We start from the raw sequence: 13,570 nt of genomic DNA on the forward strand, positions 1-13,570 counted from the left end.
CACACACACACAAACACACACACAAACACACACACACACAAACACACACACACACACACACACACACACACACACACACACACACACACACACACACACACACACACACACACACACACACACACACACACACACACACACTATATGCTGCTTACATAATATTGTAATATTGGTTGAAGCAGACTGTGCAAAAATAAAGACACATAACATGAGGTTTTTACACTAATCTCTTTATTGCAGTTTTGAATCAATGATACAATATTTAAAGAGATGCCCTGTGCGAAACTTGGTTACAATAAATGGTCAGAGTGTTAAATGGTAAAGAATTAAAATTGGCATGAATTGCAGAGAATTGCCCCAATACAGTCAAGGTTCATGATGGAAAATTTTGAGTACAACTTTGTTCTTAATTGATTGTCAAATACCGAAAATTTTTCACATTTTAAAACATAAACCAAAATGTTAATCGAGGGACACTGACCCCAACATCACAACACAAGCCACAAACACATACGTCATCAGACACATTAACCAATGAAAGCTGCTGATTCAAGAAGCCACTCACCGTCTGCCCACTAGCACATACTACAGTCCAATTAAACTGTTCATAACATCTAGTGCTCTACTTTAAAGGGAGTGCTGAAGGGTGAACAACAACAAAAAACAAACAAATAAAAAAACGAACAAACAGACAACATTAATTGGTCCGCAGTAATGGCTTAGAGCCATCTGTCCTTTTACATAATGAACACAGTTTCAAAATGATAACAGCAGCTCAAGCAGGCACTATATGCAGAGGAATGTTTGTGAAAGTCGTCTTTCTTTCCATTTTCTGTTCCCTTCATTCAGTGCAGAGCGAAGCATTTATGTCTATTTGAAATCTGATACATCATGTTGAATATACTGTCTAAAAAGCACTTGAAACAAAAAATGAATAAAAGAAGATACTGTAATAATAATAATCATGAATGTCTATAATGGCAGTATTCCGATCTTAATATTGAGAGCAGAAGCAAGAATGTCATTTAATATAAAGTGGCAACATACAAAATATATAGTTAATTACAAAACATACACTATGTGCTAACATATATTATTAAGACCATAGTTTCACTATTAAAAATGTGTCACTTTGACAAAAAAAAATAAAAATAAAAATAATAAAGTAAAAAATACACTACTCTATGGGTGCCCAATATTTTGCCCTGGACTGGTGAACATGAATAAAATATGAATGTGTCAAGCTTTGCTTTAATTATAAATTAAAAGGTGTGAAGGGTGACTAGCAGAGAAAAGATATAAAAAAAAAAAAGCAACCCATTATAAGATGTTTAAAATTATGCAAGGCATTTAAATATGTCTAATCCATCTAAGGGAAATGGGTCATTTTAGAACTGCTCAGTATTTTCAGTGTGTGAACTAAATGTCCACATTTCACACTATAAAAGTGGCTTCATGTGAAATACTCTGTAATCAAGACCATGTGGTCTGGAGGCTTTTAAGAGCACAACAAAAATATTAAGACTTTCTTTTACTTCTACCTCATCTTCGAGCTAGGTCTGGGCCAAAGGAAACATAGAAGACTAATTTTGTTTTTGTTGTTTTTTGGTATGAGTACATGCATGTGAAAAGTATATGGTTCTTTCACTTGGTCCCTGTTGCTGTGGCGTTTTGCAAAGGTTAGTGACCCATTCCTGATGAGACATAAAACAGTCTGTTAGAGAATGTGAGTAGCAAATTTCACACACACTCAGACAAATAGTGCAAATATCACAACGTAATGTAAATGCATACGTGTTTCCTTATGCAAGGGTGTTAATCTCTTTTTTTATATAATGTATGTGTGTATGTGTTGCTGGGGTTTCTAATCTTGGGGCTTTTTTTTTTTTACAGCTATAATTAACAAGCTTTAATTTTTTGTGTTTTTGCAGCTTTAACTATGGTTAAAGTGTCCATAACAATTATTAGCACCATTAGAATTTATGTTAATGGAACAAACAGAGTCATGGAACTAAGTTGCTATAAATGATGAAATTCTTTAAATGATTTTGACTCATTTAAATCATTGAGCGCTGATTGCCCTTTACTCCTTAAAAAAGTCTGGGCTCATACTTAAAGGTGTTTTTGTCTCATTAGTCACTGGCGTGTGCCTATTCAGAAGCAGAGGACAGCTGCTTGCTCTCCTATGCTTGTCCGTGTGACATGGTAGCCTGCTAATCTTCTGTCACCCCACTCAATAATGTGACAAACAGGCAGCTGCTGGTCCTGTCCAAGTCTAGAATGCAGGTTGAGGCATTCTGTCTGCAGGGGACAAGGCAACCGTGTGTGTGTGTTTGCAGTGGACACATTGCACATTATCTATCCATGTCCGGCATGTCCGAAGGCCACGGTGTCCTCACATAATGGAACAAAAGGTGTGCTTTCAAAATAGAACACTATGCCACAGAGGCATGTTAAAAGGCACGACTCATGAACGAATGGTGATTTATACTTGGCTTAGATCTACAGGCCAAGGTGCAGACATGGAATCGTGTTAGGAGGGTGATATCTTTGCTTGTACATAAGACAGAAGACACAGCTTGTTTTTCAACTTTGCTTTTAACTAACTTAAAGGGAATTATGGGTTTCTTTGGTTTCCTCTCACCTCCCAAAAACCTGCCTTTAGGTGGATTGTTATCTCTAAATGTAGAAAAACACAAGGGGATTTTTGTCTACATATACATTCATGTGTGTTATATAGGGAATAGATTAAAAAAGGGACATTTATAAATGTGATACTCCCCAGGGTGAAAACAATAACACACACACACACACACACACACACACACACACACCTGTGCTATCAAATTTACTTACCATTGGCAACAGATTTGCTTTCTCCTCTGCTTGTCACCTGATTCAATTAGAGAGGGAGAGAGAGAGAGAGAGAGAGAGAGAGAGAGAGAGAGAGAGAGAGAGAGAGAGAGAGAGAGATATTCAGAAAGACACAAAGGTCAGTGAGTAATGATCCCATAATTTCAGCCCCTATGCTTGAATATATGATACATTTCCTTCACCAAATTTACATATGACATTATCTGAGTTTTCTGTATTGGAGAGTAAGAAGTAAAGCTGCATGATGAGGTGAATGATACTTCTATTGCAATATACTACTATGTCATGTATTAATACATTTAAAACGCCACTGTTACTTCATTGGAATCTCCGGCAGCCCATGGACCCAATCCCACACATTCTGCATGTACCTTTTTGGGGTCTTTGGACAAGTCATAGCTGGACACACATTACTATCCCTGGAGCTTCTCATCACTGAAATATCCATCGATTTTCTGTAGCATTTATTCTACATAGGGAACCTGGTGTCTCTCCAAGGGGACTCAGAGAACCTGGACACCCTGTACCAACTCATTGTGAGGCACAATCCCAAATATTCACTCATTCACACAATATGGACAATTTAGAGATGTCAGTCAGCCTACAACACATGCCTTTGGACTGAGGAAGGAAACAGAGGAAACCACAAGAGCAGAGGCAAAAATTGAATCCCCAAATCTATGACTGTGAGGTAAACTTTATAACCACTGATTCTGTATGGTTTCCTTACTTCACGACAAGCCTGAGCTTGTTTCAAAGCCTGCAATATCAGAATGGTGGTGGTTTCATTTATAAACTTTATAATTTCTACAACTAATTGGGGCATCAAGCTTGCATGAGATCAATTTGAAGAATTTTGACAACCATAAGCACTTGACAACGATGCCAAAAATGTAGGCAATGCTGTATCTTGCTTTGTAGAATGCTTTGGTGTATTAGGATTCACTTAGTTCATCCAGGAAGACAAATAAACAAAAAATAGAGTCTCATTGCCCCACTAAAATACATTTAATCACTGTAAACAAGGACCCATAAGAAAGATGATAAGAACCTGATGGGAACAAAGAAAGAAGGTTTAATGATCAATATTAGATCTACATGCTCTGAACGCAAGATAATGCAAGTTGAGAATGTTGACCTATATACCTGTGATACATCTTGTGTGTCAAGGAAATGGTTTTATATTAATCAATATGAACAATGGATACTTCCACATTCTTATCTAGCTTTCTCCATTACACTGCCTGTAAATGGAGTGTTTTCAGTCATGGTTTCATAAAGTCTCATTTCAGTCATGATGGAAAACACTACAGTGGGCAGAATAAACATGAATAAACAGGAAGACCTACACTGCTGCTATATGCATGTGCTGGCACACAGATTGATCTTTTGCAGCAGCGTTCGCTTCTTATCACGGACAGCCACTTACATACCTGGCAAGTCGATCAATGCCACATTAGGGAGACTGGAAAGTACGCAGTGATGTGACAGCTCTATGGGCAGTTTACAGTTGACAGGAGATGGATCACTTCAAAGAAGATAAAGCAGGCATACTGCTATCTCTTCTATTTCCTGAATAATCGGTAGACTCTGAAGGGGTTTGATGCACTAGTACACACCTAGTTGCCCTAACTTTAATCAGAGTGAAAAGGGGATTGGGGGTTTAAAGAGATAAATGTGAGAGGAGAAAAATGTCCACCTAAAAACTGCAACTCAACAAAAAACCCTGACACACCTGTTTTTCCATAAACGCTGCACACCGCTTCTGCTTTGTTTATATATGCTTTATGGTATGTAGCCATGGTACTTCATGGTATCTCATCCTCCCTTTGAAACCTGGGATAAGGCAAACTTCAATGTGCGTTCACTATAAACAGCTTCATTGCCGGCTTTAGCGAAGTGTGTTACAAGCATTTCAAGGTACAGCTGATTTTGACATTTTGTGCACGTGACAAATAAACCTAAAATGCAGAGAGAATGATTTTATAAGTGCTTCATTAGCCCTCAGCATTAAATACAGGTTACGGGTGCCGTATATAGCTAACCTCAACCTTGGCCTGGTCTAAAACATGGCCACTACATGCCTGTGCTGCCTCACACCATGTTCAGCTTAGATATTGCCAAAGATAGAGGATCAAAATAATTATGTCGGTTCTGTTGCTTTATCTGAGGAACATCATCTCTCTACAAATATGTGGCTTTGCATAGGAGAGTCAAGGCTAGGCCATGCCTTTTCAGCTTTAGCGTACAGGGTAGAGGCTGATGATATCTGTTATACTGTCAGCTGTTCAGGATATGTGTGAATGTATGTGTGTCTGTTAGTGTAGGAGCCAAATTCAACTACGAAGCGCTTGTGTTAAAATAGAAGGTAACAGAATGACCTGCATATTATGTGTACAAGCCTGTGCCTGTGTGTGTGTGTGTGTGTGTGTGTGTAGAGACAGAACATAGAAGAAAGAAAGTTTCACAAGCACATGTAGTGATCGTACATTACTCAAATTAAGCCCTGCATGGCACACTAAATAAACAGAAGGCTTTAGAACCTGCTTGCAGCCCTTAGAGGTGACAAGCGACATTCAGCATTTCATAAACCCCCCTTTTCCATGCTAGTGAGCAAGCACGAGAAGTGTAAGAGTCACACACTCAAAGACAGACAGCAAGAAGTTAGTCAGAGGAATGAAGTGACACAGCGAGTGAATATGCTTTGTGATTACGTGAACAGTATCAGCTGTGCATCCTTTTTATGATAAAGTAACATTTACCTCCTCAAGGAGCCAAATCTGAAGACAACTAGCAGGAAGAAGTCTTTAAACAAAAACACACAGTGTTACTGCTTAGCTAACTGGCACCAATCACTTCTTATCGTTCTTTAGCGTTAAATACTGAGGAATAGATCAACTGCTGATTGTGGTGATTTTTTTTTTAAGATGACAAAATCCAAACCACAATAATAAACCATAAAAACACACTGACTGTTTTAGGCATGAAGAAACACTTTAAAATTTTCCCTGGGCAGTGTAAAGAGATTAGAGTATAAAAACTAATGATAACTGATCCTGCAGTTATGGAGCTTTAAGTTACCTTGGTAGCAGAGGAGCTTTTGTTTTCCCATAGACTGCGCTTGCTAGTTACATCGCCAGGTTTCAGGTCCTGAAGAAGGAAGAGACGAAGTAATGTCACACGTACAGGGCTAAGACAAAATGTTTGAGCAAACAGACGAACATGTAAGACTCGATCACAAGAAAAGTGATGAAAGCATACTGAGAGATAGAGAAGAGAGCCACAGAGGCTTTACTCCTACCTGTTCCTCAGCACAGACAAAGGAGAAGAGAGGACAGAAGAGAATAGCCCAGAAGAAAGCAAGGCTGAGGAACTGCTCTAGGCAACAGGGGGAAACTTAAGCAGACAGAGGACAAACAGAAAAAAATATTCAGTATATACGACTTCATGGGCAATTCAACTCGCCGTTCACTGATGCTATGATAACGGTCATTTACACTTCACTTCGGTTTTAGGTGTTCAGATTTTTCAGCATTTTCGAGAAAGCACAACAGCTTTGATCTCTCTCTCTTTTTTTTAAACAACAAAAAAAAAAACATGATATATTTCCATCTGGTTCCCATTTTCTCTCTCATTTTGCCAATTTCCAACCACTACTTAGCTCTTCCCTCTCACTTAACAGCTACTAAGCAGAGAGGGTGAGGGCAAGCATGAAACACCAGTGCGACACGTGAAACCAGACATTGACTCTAGTGACTGGCTCACAGGCCAGCATAACACACATGATGGAAAGAGCTAAATGCCCAATTTTTATGGATAGATAACAGACACTTTCAGTTCTACAGTCTGATTGGCTGAGCAGCATTTAAGGCCATGGTAAAGTCTTTGATATATAGACACACTGTGACTATGTCACAATAATTGAATTCTGTATTAATGCCCCAGGTTTAAACCAATAAATCTATTACACCTAAGCCTGGGTTCTGTCTACAGAATGCCTTAATCTTTATATGTTGCTTAGCAACCACTGCTCAGTGTTAAGAGACGAGATTGCGTGGCTGAAGAATTTATCATTGGGAGTATTTCTAAAAAAAGAATGAAATAATTTATTAATAGGTTGTTTGTATCACTATTTTATAATATCGTAAAGTATGCGGATTCAATCACTTTGCTTCGGATCATAAACATGTCACGTTTTTTCATCTGACAGTGTCACTGTTTTGACGGTCAAGACGGTACAGAAGCAGAGGTTTAAAGAAAGTTAGTAATTTCTAGAACCTTCTGCTGCCTGTGAATTGAACAGCAAACGAACAGCAAATGAAATGACACTGAGAAACCAGTTTTCAAACTTTAAAATAAGAATAATATTACTCTAGAAACATTATATTATACAAACTGCATTTCTAAATCTAAAATGTAGTTTTTACTAAACTGAATAATGGTTTATGGTAACAAAGACAAAGCACAGGTCACTGCCACATGATGGTATACTGCAACGTAACAAATGGAATCAAAGCAGTGCATAAAGGCCAACTAACCCCAGCATTTCTTACATCCGTACAGAACAGCGACCAAACCATGGCCACTAGGTGGTGACAACTAGACAGCCATGTTTGCTCATGTCCTGATCTAGCAAACAATACATATGTGAAGTGTTTATGGTTGTCAGAACGTGTAGCCTACCACAGGTGTTCCTCCTGGGGTTTTCGCCTCGGGTGTTTTGTTCAGCCAATCGTTGATGCGGCCTGCGACACCCACCTTTATTCCAGCTGCATCCTGTGAACAGAGGAGAAAACTCAGAGTTAGTCAGATGTCAAAGTGCTAGGAAGGACAGGAAGACAGGAAAGATGGGCCTCCTGGCCTTCAGAGTTCTGTGAGTGAATGTGGCTGACCTTGTTGGTGGAGGGCGTGCTCATAGTGGAACTGAAAACGTTGCCCTTCTCCCACATGCTCTTAATGTTCCGCACACCATCAGAAACCACAGGCAGGTCGATTGCAGCCACGCGTGGTGAGCGCACCTCTTTATTACTCTGAAAAGAGAGCAGGCGTTAATGGAGATGGACAGCATCTATATAAAAAAGATTTATATTGACATGGATACACATCTTGCTAATATGACAGTGACGGTTATAGTGACTGACAGATGTCTTGGAGTCTACATACTATATACAGTATATTTATACAACTACTAAGATAACCAAGTAAAGCACTTCTGATGCCACTACTTCATTAACACGTACTTCCTAGATATGTCCTTTATAGACTTACTAATTTCTCATATTTAAGTCTATCAAACCAAAAATATCTGGGAGTCCACAAAAAAAAACCCAACCAAATTTATTTCAGTATAATTTTAAGAATCCGATAAAAACTAAACTGAAAGTATCTGGATATGGAATTTTTTGTTAAATGATAAATTTATACCTAAAAATATTTTAATCCACATATAAGAGTGCCATGTCGTCACATTTCGCTTAATAGAGCTCCATAAAAACCCGACAAAACGAATTTAGTGCGCTAACATTGTGAGCTAATCTTTGCAATAAAAATGTTTGCATCCCTCCTTTCTTTCTGGTGGAAAAAAGGAGGTTGTGTCTATTTTTGCAATTCCCATACACAACAGAGGACGATTGTAATACTCCTCACAGAAGTGTTTTGAGGAAGGTGGTGTATGACAAAGCAATAAGAGACATGCCAAGAAAAATATGAAAAGATTTTGAACTTAGAAAAGCTAGAATTATGGATGTCAGGAAGAATAATACAACTGACAGAGGATTAAAAAAAACTTTGTAGAGGATAAGCAAAGACACTGGAGGCGGTGATAAAGGCAAGGAATTCATTAGAGGATATCTATTTTTATATTTATTTATATATATTGCACATATATCAAATGCAAGTTAAAAAGATTTTAATTATCGTCACGTTGATGATCTGTGTGATTCTGTCGGACTGTGAGATCACTCAAGCTTTCACGATAGACTAGTGATGTAATTAAGTGATGACATTCTGCTAGTTGGGACTCGCGGTGTGTTCGCACTGTATGTTTCTAGTCCAAAAATTTGTATGCATCAGTCAATCTTTATCAGAAGGCATGCGTTGTGCTGCTCTGTGGGAAGTGGTGTAAGGCTTTCGGTGAGATTGTGTGTGAGACTCACCCGCACAGCCGTGGTGTACTGCTCCAATCTGTTGTCAATCTTTGACACCACGGGAGAGTGAGACGCCTTCACGGCACTGACACACACAACACAGAGACACACAGCAGACATACCAGATATAACATTGGTACATGATCGTGTCTAAACTACCTGTTGATGATGTGAATAAACGTATGACTTTTGTATGTGTGTTTCGAATTGTATTTAGATGATCTCACAATTGGGTATATCTGTATGTTTTCACCTTGTACCTATGTGCTAGAAAGACAAGTTCTGTTTCTGTTTACAAAAAAAAAAGAAAAAAGAAAAGAAGATCTGTTAAAATACCTCTTCTGTGCTGACCTGTTGAGGAATTCTGCCCTTTCACCAATCTGGGAAGAGAGATCAGATAATGGATGGAAAGCTCACTGTTTTGGTCATGTGGAAACACACAAGCACACACAAACACGCACACACACACACACTAGTTCCCTTTTAAAAGCAGAGAGACTAGCCTGCTCTTTTTAGCCTGTCAATGGGCCAAGAAAAGCATGACCCCTTTTTCAGACCAGAATCTCTGTGGGAACTACAGCATGTTAATGATATATGACAGCAGGGCTAACGGGCTAACAGGGGGGTAAGTGTTCTCATAAAGCAAACAACAAAAAACACACACACAGACACACAGACACTTCAACAGTCTCTTCTAGCCATCCCACCCCCAACTCCTAGCGCTGAAGCTAGCGAATGTGGGAGTTCCTAAATACTCCCTTCAGGAAATTCCCCATTCTCTGACGTGTTTGAAACAGCTCTGTTCAAATGTGGTTACAGTAATCGTGTTAGGTTAATGTCCTTCCTGCGTTCCCTCAGTACTGAAACGCTGATAGAAGCAGCAACACTTTATCTCATTTTGTCCTTTTCCAATAGCGGCCTCCGCAAACCGAAAAACAGAAGGTCCTCTTAAGATAATGTTAAAAACATGCAAATCTTTCAATTAGACTATACAGGAATTAAATAAATGTATGGTGGCCGGGGAAACATTTAACAGCCTCATAGTTTGGCATTTTCTACGATATAAATGGATAGTGTTTTCTTTCCTAAAACAAAATTCATTTCTCTATCACCCCCCCCCCCCCCAAAAAAAAAAAAGAAACAAAAAAGAAAGGAAGAACTGAAATGGGAGAAAATACCATTTCATAGTTTCACTCTGACTGCAGCACAGGAGATTCAGAGACTTTCTGAAAGATGGTATCCGATTACAAAATGAATTGGTTATGCATATGTATGGAGCATAGAGTGTGTTATTCAGAAACATATTCAAAACCTGCCATTCACCATGTGAGGAAATCACACTGAGCTAACAAGCTTTTAGACATGTTTAAGAAGATTGGCTGCCTTTTTTATATTTATTCATTCATTTATTTTTTAATCTGGCTCCTTACTTAACAAGATCTCTGCATGGTGATTGCTGAGAGATCTTCTTTAACTTTAACAGTAGAACTGTATAAGGCCTGTTATAGTCAGAAAAATACAAATTTTGACCAAAACAAAAAAGTATCTATGTCGTTTCCAAAATTCAGCATCCAATGGGTTTTCCCAGACCAGCACACACACACACACACACACACACACACACACACACACACACACACACACACACACACACACACACACACACACACAAATATATATATACTAATAACAGCGATATGACAGGTACTCAAATCCCACACCTAAAGATCACACAGCATGCACTACATACAGTGAACATGATGACAAAGTAAAGCTGTGGACAGAAAAGGGAGGGAATTTCAGTGTTTCATTAAAATATAAACCCAAACACACCACAATCTGAAAAAAAAAATGGACCTGGTTATTGAAATGCCCTAAATATCCAGACTGTAGTAAATGAATAGGTTTACTAAACCTGTTATTTGAATATGCGTCATTGCATCTAATATGGTGAATCCTAAGCACACCTACATACATATATAAAAGAATTACCGACTTATACCAGCTACCTCTGTCCCAGCTGAGAAGCTTCTTCTGTTAAATGTCTTATGTTTGATTAAGCAGATAAACTATAGTCCTAATGAATGCAGTACTGGATTAATAAGTTATTACACTAGTTAGCACGGAACCCCCAGGACCTGTCTATTCTTCATTCCTTCATTCATTCTTCACTGTAATAACTACATAGGGTTTAGCTGTAGTCACTGAAAAAAATCATTTAAATAATAAGCAATTAAATAATATGCATTAAAACAAATAACCATGTAATAAGATGCAAGCCTATGGCCTTTCATATTAACTGATATAAGCCCCTATTCAATAGGTATCAGCTGTCATAAAGACTGCTTTGTTAAGACTGATTGCAACTGACATAACTCCAGATCCATGTGACATATATTTGAGAAGACATAAGGCTGCGTCAGGACACCTTTCTGCTTGGTTTATATCAGAACATTCTGACAGCTGATTTTGCAGCGAGGTGTACTTCTGCCATGTCAAAGTCACATAATGATGATGATCTGACACGGCTGCTGGGATTTGCATGCATACTTATGACAAATCCATGACACTACAGTATAATGAGAGCATTATATAACATTTGTTTTCTGACTTGAAAACCAAATTCATGGTATTTCACCAGATTGTGTGACAGCCTCATAGCTGTGAAAATCGAATGTATTTTTTTTTAATGTGGTTTTATATCAGATCCATGTCTGTCTCAACAAAAGACAGCTGATGACTAGAGGAATAAACCTGATATGAATGTTTATGTAGGTATCTAGTTCTTAATGGCCTAGATACACTCACTATCCATTTTTGTTAGAAACACCTGCTCATACATGCAGGTATTATCCAATGACGTGGCAGCAGTACAATATACAAAACCATATATGTACAACAAACATCAGGATGGGTAAAAACGTGATTCTATTGTGATTAAATACAGCGAGAAGAATTATTTGAGGCTGCAGTGGGCACAGTTAAAAACTGGAAAAAAGTCATCTTGTCTTCAACATCTTCAACCGTCCCGGGTTATGTGTCCACTGCATCCTCTGATTCATCTTCTTGACTGACAGGAGATAAACCCGATAAGGTCTTCTGCTGTAGTACCCTATCTGTTCTAAGATTTTGCTGTAGTACCCTATCTGTTCTAAGATTTTGCTGTAGTACCCTATCTGTTCTAAGATTTTGCTGTAGTACCCTATCTGTTCTAAGATTTTGCTGTAGTACCCTATCTGTTCTAAGATTTGGCATTTCTGGTGCATTCTGAGATGCTTTTCTGCTCACCACATTTATAAAAAGCGAGAAATCATTTGAGTATCTTCTTGGCAGCTGGAAACAGTTTGTTTATTGGCTGCTTGCAGACTTGCCACTAGCTGGATGCTTCTTGCATCATTCTATGTGAACTCTGTATTAATGCTTTGCATGAAATTCCCAGGAGAGGAAATATTTAGCAACCATGTCACAGTAAAATTCAACTCAATCACATTTTCCCCTTCATTTGAATAATGGGTGTGAACATTAACTGAAGCATTGTGCTGCTGCCACATAACTGGCTGCATGAATGTAAAAGTGTACAGATGTTTCTAATAAACCGGACGGTGTGTATAGGGTGTAACGTGACCTTGTTAATAGACATTTACTGGGTTGGTGGATAAAGTGGCCTGTCAGAAAAGGTGAGGTTTCCAAGTAAATACAGGTTTAATGTAGCCATTTTCTAGAGTTTTATGTATAGATTTTTGTTTCTTTCTTAATTATCCTAAGAATGAAAGAAATTAAAAATTAAGTTCTCTTAAGGATCAACAGTATACTAGAGGCACAATGCACATACAGAATACACACTCGCAAACCACAACAGAGCCTTTAACCAGATTACATTTGAGCAAACGCATCCACCCTTATTGCTACAGGCAAACGTTCACAAACACTCATTTTTCTTGGAAACAATTTTCTCTTCATGCCGATAAGCTGTTCTTACTCTCATTAAATGAGAGAGACAGCAGAATGTGCAGTGTGTTTCTTTGAGTTATTGGGTACACTGAGACAAGAAAAAAAGATAAATAAATAAAAAGAAGTGCTGGACTGAATGAGTGGGAGCTCACCTTCAGAGAGGATCCACGTGGGCTCACACACTTAAAGGGCTTGTTGCCGTCACCGTCTACATCTTCCTCGACCTTCTGCCTCCGTTCAGCTGCCTCTGCTCTCCTCCTCTCTATCTCATCCTTCATTCTCCTCTTCTCCTCCTGCATAAGGAAAAAACAAACCCTATTACATTATATTACGCTGAACATGCACACGCGCACACACACACACACGCACACACAGAGAGAGAGTGAGACTCCCAGAAAGCAGCATGCTAATGAAGCAGTGAATTCCATCTCAGCTGGGGAATCATAAAGCTGCTCTTTTTCAGCCTGCGGCAGCTCTTGCCTCGGCTTTCCGCCATCAGACACAGGGCCTTGTGGTATCTAATTAGTCCTTTATTTACTCCACCTTTTAATTAGGAACAAGGAGCTTGTTAGTACCACAATGCAGGGAAACAGGCGAGC

The 13,570-nt window shown here is 38.7% G+C and overlaps 1 protein-coding gene across 10 annotated transcripts in view; it reads right to left on the bottom strand.

Annotated features, from left to right (window-relative positions):
• Positions 1–209: 209 nt before the first annotated feature.
• Positions 210–13,570, bottom strand: part of cald1a (caldesmon 1a) — a 48,520-nt gene continuing 35,159 nt past the window's right edge. For 8 of the 10 annotated variants that reach the window (XM_027151362.2, XM_047803745.1, XM_027151363.2 and 5 more), the window contains 8 exons: positions 13,124–13,264; positions 9,357–9,400; positions 9,030–9,105; positions 7,767–7,904; positions 7,558–7,650; positions 5,956–6,024; positions 2,857–2,893; positions 210–1,694 (listed from right to left, as the gene is read on the bottom strand). In XM_027151362.2, the coding sequence (XP_027007163.1) occupies positions 1,681–1,694; positions 2,857–2,893; positions 5,956–6,024; positions 7,558–7,650; positions 7,767–7,904; positions 9,030–9,105; positions 9,357–9,400; positions 13,124–13,264 (612 nt within the window). In that variant the 3' untranslated portion in view covers positions 210–1,680. Of the gene's footprint in view, positions 1,695–2,856; positions 2,894–5,636; positions 5,680–5,955; positions 6,025–7,557; positions 7,651–7,766; positions 7,905–9,029; positions 9,106–9,356; positions 9,401–13,123; positions 13,265–13,570 lie in introns of all 10 variants that reach the window. The other 2 variants (XR_003441275.2, XM_047803746.1) reach the window with 2 other exon arrangements.

Source organism: Tachysurus fulvidraco, chromosome 19 (assembly GCF_022655615.1).
Source record: "Tachysurus fulvidraco isolate hzauxx_2018 chromosome 19, HZAU_PFXX_2.0, whole genome shotgun sequence".
Taxonomy (NCBI): domain Eukaryota; kingdom Metazoa; phylum Chordata; class Actinopteri; order Siluriformes; family Bagridae; genus Tachysurus; species Tachysurus fulvidraco.